This window comes from Carassius gibelio, chromosome B21 (genome assembly GCF_023724105.1).
Source record: "Carassius gibelio isolate Cgi1373 ecotype wild population from Czech Republic chromosome B21, carGib1.2-hapl.c, whole genome shotgun sequence".
NCBI classification, from domain to species: Eukaryota; Metazoa; Chordata; class Actinopteri; order Cypriniformes; family Cyprinidae; genus Carassius; species Carassius gibelio.
The window spans coordinates 10,282,564-10,299,656 of NC_068416.1; the positions used below are offsets into that span (position 1 = coordinate 10,282,564).

The window sequence follows — 17,093 nt, forward strand, 5'->3', positions numbered from 1 at the left end:
AATTTGATGTTACAATTTTCTTTGGTATTATGTAGCTAATGCCAGTCCCATAAAACTATGCATATCCTTAAATAAAGTTGAACTTGAACCACTGCCATCTTTTCCAGCTGATCAGGAAAAGATCCCTTAAACTATTTTATCTGTGTGTAAGAATTTCGTGTTAGTCTCCGTCCAGTAGCTGAAAATAGTATTTTCTATCACCTAGCTACACAACTACAGTGTGGTCCCTAATGGCTGTAATGGCTGTTTTTTTTATCCTGTCTCAATCAGGAAACAAACATAACTCACGTCCCCTATTTTTCACATGAAATATATTTCTCTCTACAATCCAAAAAAAGCTGGTTGTCTTTGGACCCCACCCCCATTGTTCTAACTCGCCAGAGTGCCTTCCTGTTCTAGAGTGGCTTGGCGTCCAGGACCTTGCGGACCGGCTGTGTGTTTTGGAGCAACTTGAGGAGCTTCTTCAGTCCAGTGACCCTAGCCATTGTCAGCACCATGAGCAGCCAGAATTGACACACGACAGCGTCTACAGCAGCCACAGAGGTAGGTGACCTTGAGAACACCATAGCCTAGATGGGTGGGGTGGACATCAATGGGACAAAAATAAGTATTAAATGTTATATGTTAGTCCAGTTTGGCTTGGCTCCATCCTACCCTGTGATTCCATCTACCAAAATGTAGAACCTCTTTGGATATAATTTTATCACTTAAAATGTCCTGTGATATAGGCTATATTTTACATTTAAAGTGATTAATAAAAGCAATGGCATATATATATATATTTTTTTTCTAAAGGTGTTTGAAGAAATTCTATAGCTTAAGATTTGTCCAGCTATTTTTTTTTATATTCCTGGATGAAGGTCCCAGAAAAAACTGTTATGTGTAAACACATGTATATATTTTTATATCTGCTGACAGGTATCTTATAGAGACCGTTTTAGATGTTCATCTACAGTAAAATCAGCCATCATTTCAGTTGATTTAACCATGAGTTTTTTCGCGACCTCGGCATTTCACATTCTCATCCTGCTTTTGTTTGTGGCCATCCCTGTCATTGACTCTGAGGAGGTCTCAGTGAGCGAAAGATTGGAGAATGACAGGAAGTGGAAGTTGAAGTATGGGGGGTTGGGGGTGGGCCACTATGAACTGTATTTTTATTCTTACACTATCTTCTGTCTCCACTTTCTCTGGCTTTCCAGTTTGGAAAGCAGTTGTACACTGATGGCTCTGTTTCTTACTCACTTTACGTTTATTTATTTATTCACCACAGATGTTTCGGAAAAAAGCCTCATCCTCCTTGAGAATGCGAGGAATATCAGAAAACAATAGATGTAATAAGTTACCCTTCATTACTTTTTAGATGGTATAATAAACACTAAACTGCAAACCGAAGGCCAGTGGTGGCAACCATTCCAGACTAACACCATTTAGAGAAACATAATGTTTATGACAGTACCCTTGCAGTAGTGATGTAGAGGTACTACACATTATACCCCACATTGGCTTAAATGTTATGGAATGGTTTTCACCTAATGGCTTTGTATGCTTAAACAGCTCACTGTTTTTTTAATTGCTCTGTGTGATTTCTAAGTGTCTACAGCTCAAGCATACAGTAGGGATATTGGGGTTTAGGCTTGGAACTAAGACATAAGCTTTGGATAATCAGATGACTCAACTGCAATGCATGTTAAAGAAATGGAGCAGTTGTACAGAGATGTGGTGTATATATGGTACTGGTAATATGATTTGCATCATTGGTGGACTTCAACACCTTGGCCCTGGGCTCCCGTTCTTTACAATACAGAAACTTTCATCCCTGATTTATATTTTAATAGTAATTAGTAGTGGCTAAAGATCATCAGAGTTCTACCTTTGTCCCATATATACTGGGAATTGGTGTCATAAATTGTTAAACTTCATGACTGTGGTGCCCAGATGTCAATGTGTGAAGAGTCTGGGACAGTTGGGATCTGAAATTTCAAGCATTTCTCTAAAAACATGCAGAAGATTTGTCAGTCTCCTTCAGTCTGTTTTCAGCTTGATACACTTATGGTCCAGCCTATGATAAAAGTTAGTGGCTAAATTTATCACTAATCATTCATTGGTGTTGTGTGCAGGGAGTGTGGACCGTGCCCGAAGCTCCTCCTTCCATGAGGTAGGCAGGTCACGGGAGCTGGAAATGAGGGCGGCAGCCTCAGTTTCCGAGGACACATCAGCTAGCAGCAGTAGTGGTAGTGGCCATACGGTTCTACAGCGGCTCTTACAGGAGCAAATGCGCTATGGCGAGGGCCGAAATTATCTTGCCTTGCAGCAACAGCAACAACAACAACAACAACAACAGCAACAGCAGCAGCAGCAGCAACAACAACAAGGTCCAATAAGTGGATACCCGGGCCCTGGCAGCCCAGGGGATGAGCACTCCATGGTCTCTCACATTGCGAGGCAGGAGCCTCAAGGCCAGGAGCTGCAGGCCGACAGCGGCATGGAGAAGCTTAGCACACGCACTGGCAGTGGAGGCACGGGGTCAGGTGGTGGAAGCTGTGTGAGTAGACAAGGGCAGAATCCCGAAGACTTGCCCACCTATGACCAAGCCAAGGTGCAGTCGCAGTATTTCCGTGGCCATCAGCCCCAGCAGCCTCAACCACAGATACCCCCATCAGTGGGTGCTGCATTTTATGTGACTGGTGTCAGCAACCCTAAGGTGCGACCCCCAGAGGGCAGGCCTACGGTGCAAAGAGTGAACGGAGGCAAAGTGCACCAGGATGATGGGCTAAAGGATCTTAAACAAGGACATGTACGTTCGCTCAGCGAAAGACTAATGCAGCTCTCGCTGGCCACCAGTGGGGTCAAGGCCCATGCGCCTGTTACCAGTTCACCACTTTCTCCCCAGCTGCCTCCACCTGGACTTCCTGGAGACTATTATAAACCCACTGGGCCCCCACACAGAGGCCCACCTCCAGACTACCCTTTTAAAGGAATGCCCTCTCCACCCAAACAACAGCAGCACCATCAGCCTCAGCACCAGGAGCCTGGGCACTTCTACCCAGACCACCGTGGCACAAGCCAGCCAGCTAGGGCTGATATTCCTCATGTCCGTTACCAGCCACCACCAGAATATGGCTCTTTCCGGTAAGTGTAACGTAAAGGCTCCAGTGTGGCCTATGTTTGGGATTCTTTGTGGGAACTAGAGTGATACACCTTGAAACACAAATTGCATTCCTTGACTATTCAGTTAAAAAAATTCCAAATGCTGAGTTTTAAAAGACAACCCTTCCCTTAGATGCTGGGACATGTTGTCAGGAAACCAGTTATGGGAAAAGCCAGTTTTGCCTGTTTCCCTGAATTCATTCACCTCAGAGCCAGTGTGTGGCATATAGCAAAATACTGCATATCAAATTCTAATAATCATCTACAGCATGTCACAACATGACAGTTTCTCCATTATGTTTCAGAGAACCAGGAATGTTGACCCGTGAAAAAAATATTTTTATGAACAGTTGGAATGCATTGCGTAGTTTCCACTTTGGACAAGTCGTTGTTCTCCAACTGTGATTTAATCTCATACAAGAAACCGTTGGATATGCAAGTGTAAATCGGCCTCATTTATTTGTAGGTCAACAAAACTTTTGTAATCAATATGTGAATATTATTTATTGCTCTGCTCTCATTAGGTCAAATAAGGAGAGTTCAAGTCACTCTCAAAGGTCTGTCCATCACCACAGCCCTTCATCTTCTGTTACGTCAGGGGGCTCACTTTCCCGTGCTCAGTCCGCCACTCTCAGCAGCATCATGGCCTCTTCCCACCCTCATCCACCTATGGGTCACCAGGGAGAGCACTTCCTCACCAGTGCTCGTAGCTCACAGGGGCCTGGTTCCCACCAGGGGGATCCATATGGTCCAAGTCACCCTCCACATCAGCGGAGCCACGCATTTCCTCATGATCATTATGGGTCAGCTCCCAGGGGCCTCCACATGCATCAGCACCAGTACCACCAACAGGGCCCCCAGCAGCAGCAGCAACAGAGTCCAGGACAACACTACCCACATCCACACTCCATGCAGGGAGATCCTTATGCCATGCTAGCCCGTGCCCAGCAGATGGTGGATATGCTGTCCGAAGAAAACCGCTTGCTTAAGCAAGAGCTGGAAGTGTGTGGGGAGAAGGTGTCCAAATTGCAAAAGGTGATTTTGTTTTTCTCAAGTCAATGGAAACTTCAGTTCGCAAAAGACCAGTGTTTCCCAATCTTGTTCCCAGAGGCACACCAACAGTACACATTTTGAATGTCACTTTATCTTACCCATCTACTTCTGGTCTTGGAGTCTCTACTAAAGAGCTGAGGAGTTGAATCAGTTGTTTTTAATTAGGAAGAGTTTGAAAGTGTGGTGCATTGGTGTGCCTCCAGTAACAGGTTTGGGAAACACCGTAATAGGCTCCCAGATGGCCCAGCACCAACTCTGGCATGAGAACCATTACCATTTTTCATATGAAAGTGTTGAAGATTTGGAGTTATCGTGTTTCATGCAAGGCAGCTTTCTATACTACATCCTTTTGAATTCCAAACACGTATTAATTATATTATTTTCTGTAAGGCCTCAGTAATGTTAAAGCTCTCTCTTAACTCTGCAGCTGGAGACTGAGATCCAGATGGTGTCTGAAGTCTATGAGAACCTGGCCAAATCATCCACAAAGAGGGAAGCTCTCGAGAAGACCATGAGAAATAAGCTGGAGATGGAGGTGCGCAGGATGCACGACTTCAACAGGGATCTAAGAGGTGAGCACACAACAGGATAATTCAATGAAAAACAGTGTTTAAGAGAGTTATAGGAGATTATTATAAAAGTAGTGTTCATGAATTGTAACTTGCCACTGTATCACAATCTTATGAAAACGTAATGACACCAAAGCATATTTGTGTTGTTCTTATTTTATAGTGCACCAATTTGATGTAAATATTATGTTTTTTTTTTTGTAATATGTTTGAGAAATCAGTAAGAGCAAATCTGTTTGTGGCTGACAAGAGTGGAATGGATTACTGGATTAGAGTCAGATACATCCTCAGACGTGCTGTTGTGAGCGTGTAAGAAATACTGCTGCTGCACATATAACACGTATGAAATAACCCCCCATATATGACATGCATGATATCACCCTGTAGGATAGGGGAAGGTGGATGGTTTTTGAAGGGAGCTGCAACTGCTTCAGCAAGCACTAGCTGAGTATTTGAATGTTTAGCAGTAAACTCACACCAGGCTGCAACATTCGGTCCTTTCCATTCAAAGAGACTCCTTATTCTTATCCAAGTTCAAAGCATTTTAATTTTCATTTACTTTGTTTTCATCTGTGTGATATCACATGCTCTGTATAGTATCTTTTGCAGTCCAAACCAAAGCAATAGTTTCTCTCTATCATTCCTCTGCTGCTGTCAGCAGGCCCACTCTGCCTGAGTGTGGCCACCTCTATGATCATGCCTCACTGTGTTCTTTAGTCCAGCAGAGAACAGAGAAACCCTGATTTATGGCAGTATGCCCAGACTTTAAGTCCACAGGGAGCTCCCAGAGATTTTTACAGCAAATTTTTCTTCTCTCTCTTGCCCTTCTTTCTTTCACCCCATGTTTCTCATATTTTCTGTAGCTTGATATACTACTTTTGCTATTGTTCAAACCTAGATTTTATCAAAGTAGATTTCTTACCATCAGTAAAAGTTTTTTTCGCTAAGGCATCCATCATTATTACTCTTGCTCATTTTGAGGGTGAGCGATTTCAACAAAATCACGATCCTAACTGTTTGTCTTCCTAAAATGTTTGTTCTGTGAACAAAAGAAAAAGTTGAAGTGTGCTGTTTTACAACTCCATGATATCATTACTTGTATATTTTCTTGTAATTACTTGTAGCATAATTTTCTACCAGAAATGTTATTTCTCATCTATATTTGAAATCTAGATTAGAATCTTAATTCTTTTGAGAGGCACTAAGGTGCAGTGGGGGAAAAGGCATTTGATTCTGGAATGCTCGTCTCACAGTCTGGTTGACTTAACACAGGGGGAAATATTGTTTTAACGTTTGGCCTGCTTCCCTGATGAATGGTTTGCCATTGCAAAAAACTACCAACCCCTACTATATAATGGCCCTTTTTTCTGAGCCAGTTTTAACAGCACATCATGACTTATATCAAGACCACTCTTTGGGAACTAGGCACATATAAAATGTTTGTTAGATTCTTGTTTTCCAATTTGCTGAGCAACCAGTCCCAGTGGTATATCATTTGAGAGAAGAGGCCTGGAATATGAGCTTCATATTCTAGGGTGTTTTGGTAGGATGGAGAGTATTGCACAAAAGCCTCTGTTAAAACAATTACAGCTGTTTGTTGCGTTTATTAAATGCATGAAGAAAATTTTATATTTTTATTTTGGTATTAGCATTTCGAATAGGCTTTGTCGTTACAAAACCACATTTTGTGATGAGAGGTCATATAAACTTTCACATGAATACATCCGCGTATAAAATCTGTTTGACACAGATGGTCTGGTTTTGGTAACACTGATTTAATCTCTCGCACGTGACCAAACTTTATGAAGCATTGTGATATTTTTGAACCATAAAATTAGGGGAAAGTATGATTGTATTGTCTCTTTCTTTCAATAGAGCGAATGGAAACGGCCAACAAGCAGCTTGCTGCAAAAGAGTGTGAAGGCACCGAGGACAATCGCAAAACCATCTCACAGCTTCTGGCTCAGAGTGAGTGGACCTCTAAATCTAGAAAAATCTGGCTAAAATTCCTTGAAGACAGTGTGATCATTTAAATTAACCATAGATTTGTGTTGAAACACCATTCATTTGTAAGCACAAATGTAGTTGTAATATATTGTAAAATACAATTCTGAATGTACATTTCATTCATTTATCAGTTAAAGAGATTCAAAGAGAGAAGGAGAAGCAGGATATCGAGTTTAATTCACTTCGCTCCACCAACGAGGACCAGCGCAGACACATAGAGATCCGTGACCAGGCCTTGAATAACGCCCAAGCCAAAGTGGTCAAGCTGGAGGAGGAGGTAGAGCTCATTGATAACCAATGGTACCCTTGTTCAATTTTAGCAATTAGTTCTACATGCTTTTATTCACTCAATAGTGTTTTTAAATTTGTATAGGTTGTATGCACGCTTTTTAATAGCTACTTTTTGTAAAAAACAAGCATGCATTTTAAATTTGGACAGAACAAAGCAGACATTCAGGTTCTCACTCGTCTGGTGTTCATTTAATTACCTGCATGTCAAGAAAATTAATGTACATTTTCTATGATTTCTGTGACCATATGTATGTATATGTGTTCCCTTCCCCCTTGTGGTCACAGTGTGTGTTACTCTTTCAGAGCTAAGGAAATCTGGAAGACCTTCTGACTTTTCGTAATTATTTTTTTTTACTTTTGGTAAGGGAGTTGCTGAATCATACTGTCATCCAGATGAAGGGCTGAGCAGTTTGCCTGTTAGGCAGCCTTTCACTGAAGCAGATTTTAGACAGGGCTTGATCTATTCCAGATACTTCACAAATTGCTTTTTAGAATGCTCTGACCATTGAACAATATAGCAGAACAGATTGGGAACTAAATTAACATCTGTAAATATTTTCTGCTTATGAGTTTCTTATTGTTGATAAACAAAGTTGCGGGTGTACTTTATCGAAACCAGCATTAAATAGACATTTCATTGAGTCACAACCCACTTATCCTTAAACACATCCCTGTGGTACTCCACCACAATGTTTAAGCTCAACCTTCTTAAGTTATTTGAAGCCCTTCCCGTCAGTTCGTCATTGCTGCAGATAAGATCTTCAAGCTCAAGTGAACCGCTGGCTGCAACTTTCTCTGAAACCGCACAACCTTTACTGAGGCCAAAAAAAGCTTCAATAGGGAGAGAAAGCGAGAAAAAAGCCTTCTAACCGAAGTAGCATTGACGTATCTGTTCTCCGCTCTTGAGTGTTTGTAACAGTTGGAGTCTGTGGTTGAGCTCTTTTGGCGTTCTCCCAGATGGCCTATTGGCCATAGCTGAACGGGGCACGCACCCTTGCGTCCCAAAATGCACCGGGCCGTTCCACTTTTGTTCTGCCCTGTCACAAACGCCCGCTTGTTCTCCTAACAAAGCCTCTTGAGTTGTCTGCCATGAAAGGACTTGAAGATGGCTGAATTCTTGCCCTCTCCACCCACCGCTTCCAAACGAGAGCCAAATACTTCTGTGCTCTCTCTCTCTCTCTCTCTCTCTCTCACTATGTTGTCCCCTCCTGAGCTAAACTGAGGCATTCGTTTTGGCTGCAATTACGACCACTGGTGATTTGAGAGTTGTAAAGAAGAAAAAAAGATGGTTGAATGTTACAATTAGGCATTGTAAGGTGGATGGGGTCTTCTGGTTGCAGCGTGAGCAGCAGCATATGATCTGCATTCTCTGTTTGTATAGCTGAAGAAAAAACAGGTATATGTGGAGAAGGTGGAGCGGATGCAGCAGGCTCTAGCACAGCTTCAAGCTGCTTGTGAGAAGAGAGAACAACTTGAGCATCGGCTACGCACACGACTGGAGAGAGAGCTCGAATCACTGCGAATGCAACAGGTAAGAGATTTACACGCCATTCTCAATTAATCAAACTTTTGACTTTTATTTGGAATTTGACCACATTCTGGTCCAGAATCATTTGTTAGTTATTTCGACAGCTATATATCTCTGGAACCCAGTTTGAAAACCCTTTAAACTGCAATAAGCGCAACCAATTACTGTTTCTACACACACAAAAGTCATACATGGATGAGTCCCAGCTGCAGGCAGCAGGAGCTCATGCTGTCATTGTCGAGATGATCTGTTTTATTGTGTACCCTCTTCCTATGTGTCCAATTTTTACTGACCCCAAATCTGGAGGAAAGGTTGCAGCTCATCCTCCTTTGTTAATGTGCATGTTGAGCAAAGAGGAGGAGTAGCAGACAGCTGTATTCTTCATTAGGGGCCCAGACACTGGACATCCTTCCTCTGTTGTGTTCCTTCAACCAGGACACCTGAAACAACCTTGAGATGAGATTAAAAGGTCCCACTTTATATTAGGTGGCCTTAATTACTATGTACTTACATTTAAATTAACCATTTGATACTATGCATTTATTGTGTACACACATGCTGCATGCCATTACATTTATAATTACACTGTTAACCTACTGTACCCATACCACCAAACCTGTCCCTAACCTTTTGCAATTCAATATGAACATAAGTACATTATACTTATTTTTAATGTAAGTACATAGTTGTTAAGGTCACCTAATATAAAATGGGACCGAATAAAATACATTAAATCAGCAGTATTCAAATCTTAGAGCCTGTTTACAGCTGATCACTTCAGGCGTTTTCTCTGATTGCAAAGCTATCTGATCATTAAAACACTGTGTGTAAATGCCCTCTGAAACGCTTTCGAGATGGATTTAAATCCGATCTCTCAAACCAATTCAGGAGGTGGTCTAGGACACATTCCAGACAAAACTGGACAAGTGCATTCCACATCGAGAATACTCAACTCATGATTGATTACAATAGAGTTGAAAGTTAGCACGTTGCTAATCAGCAAAGTACATAGTAAACATAAAATACACGGCTCCAACAAAACATTGGATTTTCCACACAGGAAACTCTGCAAGTTCAGTGCAAAATCTGCCTCGAATAGACTTGATCAACTCCGTTATCTGTCAAGAAAAGACAGATTTAGTTTAGTGTTTTGAAATACTATGTATGTGGCCGAGTAATGCTATCAGGATTAGCCACCAACTTAAGGTTAAGGTTTATTATTTGTGTTGTGTAGGCAATCAGCTCTGCGAATGACATGACTTATGCAATCTTTAGAAGCAGCTGTTTATGCAAGTTTTGCACTTTAGTGATTTGGGGAAAAAATGTATTGCAATTACTTTGATGTTAGCCTGTTGCTAAGCTACTGGTGTTGAAGTCACAGTCTAAAAGTATATAAAAGTAGACTGCATATGCAAATATTTTGTAAAATTGTTGATTTTTACATAGTCTTTTTTATCCCTCTATAAAAGAGACTCAACACTTCTACAAACTGATTCTGATAAAGCTTGATGTTAGCATGTTACTAAGCTATGCATAGTATTGCTTGGTGCTCAATAGTCATAAAATACATTTTTCATTGGATTGCATTGATTGTAACCCTAGAATAGATTTTTAGTCTAAGCCAGTTGGGTTATTTTAACTAGCTAAAATAGGGAAACATATATATTTTTAATGACATTTTAGTCAGAATTGATACATTGAACTAAAATGTATTAATGGTTCTTTCTGTCTGTCTGTCTCTCTCTCTCTCTCTCTCTCTGTGTCTCTCTCTCACACAGAGGCAGGGTGGTTCTCAGAACCCAGTTAGTCCTGAGTTTAGCACAGCAGCTCTGATGGAGCACCTGAGAGAAAAAGAGGAGAGGATTTTGGCCCTGGAGGCCGACATGACAAAATGGGAGCAGAAGTACCTGGAGGAGAGTGTCATGAGACAGTTCGCGCTGGACGCCGCTGCTTCTGTGGCCACACAGAGGTACACAAGTTCACTTCTATTCCCTAAGCCTACAATGTAAGACATTTAGAAAGTTACTTAAGATTCCTCAACATTGTCATCCTGAAAACTAACTATGAAAATATATTTTTTACCTAAAATGGACATAATGGACATTATTGGACCTAAAATGCATAAATGGATATATTGGACCCCCTCGAAAATGAGATGGTAGATCTCAAAGGTTAATCCTAATCAATGAATTCAAACATTAAAATTGTGAGTGTGCATAACAATAACACTAATTTTAAACTATATTGCACTGCAGTACAAATGGGCAAAATAGAACATTTATTAATTTATTAAATTCCTTTTAATAACATTTGAAGTGACAATATGAATGACTACTATACAAATACTGAAACTATCTAAAATAAAACTAAAAGTTTAAATTACTATAAGATAAAAACAGAAGTAAAATTATCTATAACCATTAATGAAAACTGAAACTTAACTATAATTAAAAGCAAACTACAAAATAAAAGTAATTAGTGAAACTTTACTTGAAATCTACTCAGTTCCTCATTGGTTTTTATATTAGTTTATTTTCTAACCTATCCAGAGACACGTCCTCTGCCATCATCAGCCATTCCCCCAGCAGCAGCTACGACACTTCGGTGGAGGCACGTATCCAGAAAGAAGAAGAGGAGATCCTCATGGCTAACCGCCGCTGTCTAGACATGGAGAGCAGGATCAAGAACCTGCACGCTCAGATCATAGAGAAGGACGCCATGATAAAGGTACTGCATCAGCGCTCACGGAAAGAACCGGCCAGCAAATTAGACGCCCCTGCCATGAGGCCCTCCAAGTCCCTCATGTCCATAGCTATGGGCACCGGCAGCTCCAGCGGCTCCGGGCTGCTCTCACACTCTATGGGTCTGAGCGGAAGCAGCCCCATCACAGAGGAGCGCAGGGAAGACCGCAGCTGGAAGGGCAGTCTGGGTAAGTTCATGAGAAAGAGATCTGAAATGCATTGCTGTGGGATTGTTCAACCCTCAGACAGCCCCCAGTTGTAAGTTAGCCAAAGAAGTAATAAAATAAATAGGGCTCTCAGTTTAACGCGTTAGCTTAATTAGTTATGATAAAATAACAAGATTTAAATATTTTAGCGCCGTTAATGCACTGACCCCGCCCCCAAACCTGTACAACATCTTACATTTCATACAGTTGACTGTTGACAAAAATAATGCTGGGCAACAACGCCATAAATGCAGTTATGCTTCCAGAATTCAAGATATTGGTGCAAAAAAATATTTTTGACGCACTTGATGATGAATTAAATGAAATGCGCTCTGTTTTCCACCTACTGGAAACCTGTGGTGCCGAAATAAAATTGAGTAAACTGGCGTTGACCGGGTTTCACAAACCAAAAGAGAGACCGACAATCTGACACGGAACGCACATTTTCAAAGGAGAATAACTGACTGTATCATTGTTTTTCAGATAAACAAGTGTGTCTCTTAAATATTTACAAACATATTAAGGTATTTTTATGCTTTAGTAGAGTCAAAAACTTACATGCAGCACCTTTAAAAATGATTTTATACAAAAGTTCAATAAATAAGTTGATACTGTGTTATATTTCAAGCACAATAAATGTACAGCAGTGATTAGTTTCTGAATGTATTTTGAATGAATCGAATTAATGAATGACTCTTAAAGACATTTACCGCCACCTGTCTGCAGATTTAGTTTCCTATGTAAGGTATCATTTCATAATAAAAATAATAATAGTAATAATAATAATAATAATAAAATAAAGGGATAGTTTACCAAAACAAATTTAAAATCTGTTATCGTTTACTCACCCTCATGTTGTTTCAAACCTTTCTTTTGAGGAACATGAAAGAATGTATTTTAAAAAGACTGTTAACAAAGCTGTTTTGTTTACCAATGACTTTCATTGTGTGAACAAAAAATACTGAGATGTTTCTCAAATTATTTTCTTTTTGTTCCGTAGTTTATGTTAGGCCATTGTCGCCTAAATGTTAATCAAATATTTCTTTCTATAGCTACAATATGTAATGTCTACTTGATACTTTCTCATTTAACACAAAAATAGCTTTAAATAATCTTTTGTAGGTATTTTCACAGTCAGACTTATTTTGTGCTTAATTAGATTAATTGACACATCAAGTAAAGTAGATTATAAAATATAAGACTGACAGCCCTATGTTTTTACTAAATGTTTTAAATCCCCCCCAAAAAAAATCTGATCAAAATAAAATGGACAGATTCCGATTTTTTTGATAAAAAAAATAAAATAATGGATGGTGTCTGGAAGTTGTGGTTGATGGTCATTTCTAATGAGACATTTTAGTAAATTATTCACTTATCACCAAAACTCTGTTTGCAGCCATAATATAGTGCAAAATATGTATAATGTATTAATCTTCGTGTTCCAGGTGTTCTGCTCGGCCCAGAGTTCAGAGGTGACTCTCTGAGAACAGAGTCCATCTCCTCCTCTCCATCTCCAGTCCTGCCCTCCACCCCCATGCCAGCCGCCACACACTCGAAGACCGGCAGCAGAGACAGCTGCACCCAGACTGAAAAGGGTCAGGAGGCCAGCAAGCCAAGCACACCTGCCCTGCAGAGCGTATCCGGACCGAGCCGGATCAGCAGCCCGAGCCCAGTCTACATACCAGACCGCATCGCCGGTACAGCACACGCACACAAAAAATCACATATTACAGATAATAAACTACTGTTTTCTTCAGGTTTTTAATTTGTAATGACGAACTAACCCAGGAACCACTAAAGCCTAGTTGAGTGCACAAATAGAACAGCACAATAGAAAAGTGATTCAAATTGGTAAAGAAATTTTGATAAAATTGTCTATCACATGAGTTAAAAAAAACAGATGTAATAATTTATTCAACAAACATGCAATTCATACATACAATAACTTGAATACATCTCTACTTCATAAAGTAAAAAAAAAAATATTAAGGTTATGTAACTTTCTTAACTGGTGGGTCGAGATCCACTGAGTGTACGGTCCTGCCAGATGTTATACCGTGTTCGTAGCACGCACTCTGCACACTTAATTGTACACTGAGACGTTTCCTCATTTTATTAACAGTTCATGTTAGTATTGTATATTCACCAAGGTGACCATTGTTTCCACAACCCAGAAATACCATGTTATTTCCATTTTGTGTCATTTTGTAGATGTTAAATGACTGTGGTGGCTCATACCAACTTAACTGTATTAACAAAAACTAGTTTGGGACTTAAATTTTTGTGAAATACATTTGCTTTGTTTTTGTTTTTTAACAAATGAGATATATATATATATATATATATATATATATATATATATATATATATATATATATATATATATATATATATATATATATAAATAACATCTGCATGTTTCTCTGTCTCTACAGATGTTCCAGTATTTCACAGCAGTACATTAGAGAGGAGAGCTCCAGTGCAGTCGCCCCCGCAGCAGAGCCTGCCCCCGACGCCACTCCCAGCGCAGGACATGGACAGCGAGATGGTGGAGATACTCATCTGATCACACACACACACACATTAATTAAGAGCTCGAAGCAGGTGAAGGAATCTGTGCACTTCTCTTCTCTCCGTTACTCTCAGATCAAGACTGTCAGGATGCTTAGGAATGCATTCGAATCTGCGATCAACAATATACGACTTCATTTACAATCAACATTTGTTTTTGTTACAGTATTGTCTGGTGGTCTTTTTCCTCATCCAGACCCCCGGACCAAATATATTGCCATCATTTTTTTTTTTTTTACATTTATTGCACTACTTTTGTTTGTTTTTACACACACTTTCTTGGTTATGCAATTGTTTTGTTGTGTATATGTACTAATAATACAAATGTGGCACTTGAGTATCAAGCGATATGGTGACTAGCCGAACAGTTGTTACGTGTAAATACTGAACCGGAATACTGTAAAACTGAATGTCATATTGCCTTTCGTATTCTAGGACGCATTGTCTGTTCAGCTCGTACTGTACAGTTCACCGAGCAATGGACCAACAAGCGTTTACCTGTGTCCACAAGCTTTGTGAAAGTATGAGTAACCCAACTGGTTTTGGGTTTGTCTGTGTGAGAATCAGAACCGAGGTCCATCATTCCAGTAGAGCTACAGCAGCCCACAACGTGCCTTGAGTGAGCGGTATCCACATTTAGCGCGGGGTGATAGTCAGGGGTCCAGGATTTCCCGGTCTGTCCTTTCACGGTTTGGAAAGCCTCCAAACCTCTCGTTTCAATGTGATGGTTACTTTTAAGTCATGGTTTTGTTTTGTAGATAACAAATGAGCTTTTATCCAGTCTCGTGGTTGCAAGACAGACATTTAGCTCTTGACCAAAGGAATCCGTAAAAAAAAAAGACAAATTATACACAAGTGTTTTAAAGCAGGGCCAAGCAACGATCCTCATATTATTTAGAGGGTCTAACGTACCGCAAGATTACATGGATGTGTAAATGAGATTCTTCCATGAAATCAGTAAATATCTATGAAACCATCTGATTTCAATGCTTTTTTTCCGCATTTTGTCATGTGCTTCTTCAGAACGTCCTCTGGATCTTTGCAAGTGATTTTCTGCTTGACGCTTGCGCACGTCACTGTGACGTCTGTTCAATATGTCCGTTTTCATCTGGAACATGTCACATTTCAAGTGTTTGCACATCTGAACAACCTTTCTGAAACGTTCCTTGGCAGATGTTACAACAACGTTGAGCTGATTTATTTCTGAACTTTGCTCGTGTTTCTCAGGTGCTCATACACAAATACGATAAATAGTCTCAAAGATGTTCTGCAGTGTGTTAACTGGGGCTTTTGGCATTTCTGAATGAATAAACATTCAAACGCAAGTTTTTAAAGCAGGCCATCATGTCAAAGAACTCAAAACTTCAGATGAATGATTCTAGATGCTTGGATTAATATTAACAATACCATTTCAAATTTGGGGTTGGTAAGATTATTATTATTTTTTTCATTTGTTTTTAAATCTTTATGGTCACCAAGTCTACGTATATTTCATTGAAACAATTTAAAATAAAAGCTTTCTATTTGAATATATTTTATGTAGTTTAATCTTGGGATGGCAAAGCTGGATTCCCACCAGCCATCACATGATCCTTCAGAAATCATTTTAATTGGTTGATTTGGTCCTTAAGAAATATTTGTATAGAAATGTTTATTGAAACATATTTCTTCTGTATGTTTTCTGAATATAAATAAGATCATACTACAATTTCTGCTAGATAAAAGTAAAAATAAAACGAAAGAAAAAGAAAAATCTTACTAACCCTAAACGTTTGGGTTAAACTTGCCCCCTGCAGGACACACACGTCATTGCAGTATAAAACCCATTCCTCTTAAGGGGTCACCTGGTACAGGAAATGTCTTGTTTTGAGCCAATCATCTGAGCCCTAAATGCCATGTGACTAATGTGGAGCCATTATATGACGATTTCAAAAATACAGGGCTAAAAAAAAATATCATCCAACATAGCAGTTTCATATTTATAGTTCAGTTTTTGAGATAAGACAACCACATACAATTCTAACACAATCAAACCTGATTTTCCCTAAATATTTGATTTTATAGCATTTTTTTTTTCTTTTTTTTTGAAACATGGACCAAATTAATTTGCGAGTAATCAAGTATTTGAGCACAGTCGGTCACAGTTCAGCACATTGTGTGCGTCGGTACTTGACATTTTGTACACAATCAGTCTTTTCTCATTTGCTCGAGAGATAGAAACTAGTTAGTTTTCTTCCTTCCTGTCTTTCTTTTTTTTTAGATAAAATCTGAAAGAAATATTTCCAGCATTGTTAGATCACCCATTGTCAATGCTCAACAGCTGTGCATTTAGGACATTTTCAGCAAGTTTGAAGAGCACTAATCTAATTTGGATACAAACTAAGACAATGGACCAAAGAGTGGACTGAGACAAAGGTGGAACAAAATACTGATAAACAAGCTCATTACATTTCAAATACAGTTCCCTGAATGCAAACTGAGACGCTCCCTACTGTAATGCTTTAAAATGGTCAACATGCAGAAAAAACCTACAGTTAAAGTCAGTGATTGTGTGGTTTATCTGGACATTTCATTACCATGTTTATCAGTTTGTTCTACCTGAAGCCTTAGTCTTGATATTTGAAGTAATCTTGATGGTCTTGCTACATTTGATACTTAATAGTTTGAGTGGCTAAAGAGGAATGTGTCGGTCCATCTCAGGACGAATTATGAGAATGTGTTTTTGTATTATTTTGTATAGTATGTACCCTTGTGTCCCAATCAATGGTTATTTTACTTTTTTTTTTTTTTTCTCACGAGGAATGTTTTTACGTTCATTTCACTAGTATTGGTTTCAAAATGTCACTCTAGTTGCTGCTTGATAATATTACTGTAAAATGATTATACATTTGAATTAAATTGTATTCCTAGTCATCATTTCCTCTTTATCTCGTGCAGATTTTATATAAGGCTTTGCATTTTTCATTTGGTTTATCGTCTA

The 17,093-nt window shown here is 39.4% G+C and overlaps 1 protein-coding gene across 3 annotated transcripts in view; it reads left to right on the top strand.

Annotated features, from left to right (window-relative positions):
• The window catches only part of LOC127985764 (angiomotin), a 30,120-nt gene extending 13,091 nt beyond the window's left edge, over positions 1-17,029 (top strand). For 2 of the 3 annotated variants that reach the window (XM_052587904.1, XM_052587905.1), the window contains exons 2-13: positions 400-543; positions 1,271-1,331; positions 2,118-3,129; positions 3,672-4,182; positions 4,628-4,772; positions 6,645-6,737; positions 6,908-7,053; positions 8,449-8,598; positions 10,374-10,564; positions 11,145-11,524; positions 12,988-13,239; positions 13,978-17,029. In XM_052587904.1, the coding sequence (XP_052443864.1) occupies positions 1,271-1,331; positions 2,118-3,129; positions 3,672-4,182; positions 4,628-4,772; positions 6,645-6,737; positions 6,908-7,053; positions 8,449-8,598; positions 10,374-10,564; positions 11,145-11,524; positions 12,988-13,239; positions 13,978-14,108 (3,072 nt within the window). In that variant the 5' untranslated portion in view covers positions 400-543 and the 3' untranslated portion in view covers positions 14,109-17,029. The remainder of the gene's footprint in view (positions 1-399; positions 544-1,270; positions 1,332-2,117; positions 3,130-3,671; positions 4,183-4,627; positions 4,773-6,644; positions 6,738-6,907; positions 7,054-8,448; positions 8,599-10,373; positions 10,565-11,144; positions 11,525-12,987; positions 13,240-13,977) is intronic. The other variant, XM_052587903.1, reaches the window with a different exon arrangement.
• The last annotated feature ends 64 nt before the right edge of the window (positions 17,030-17,093 follow it).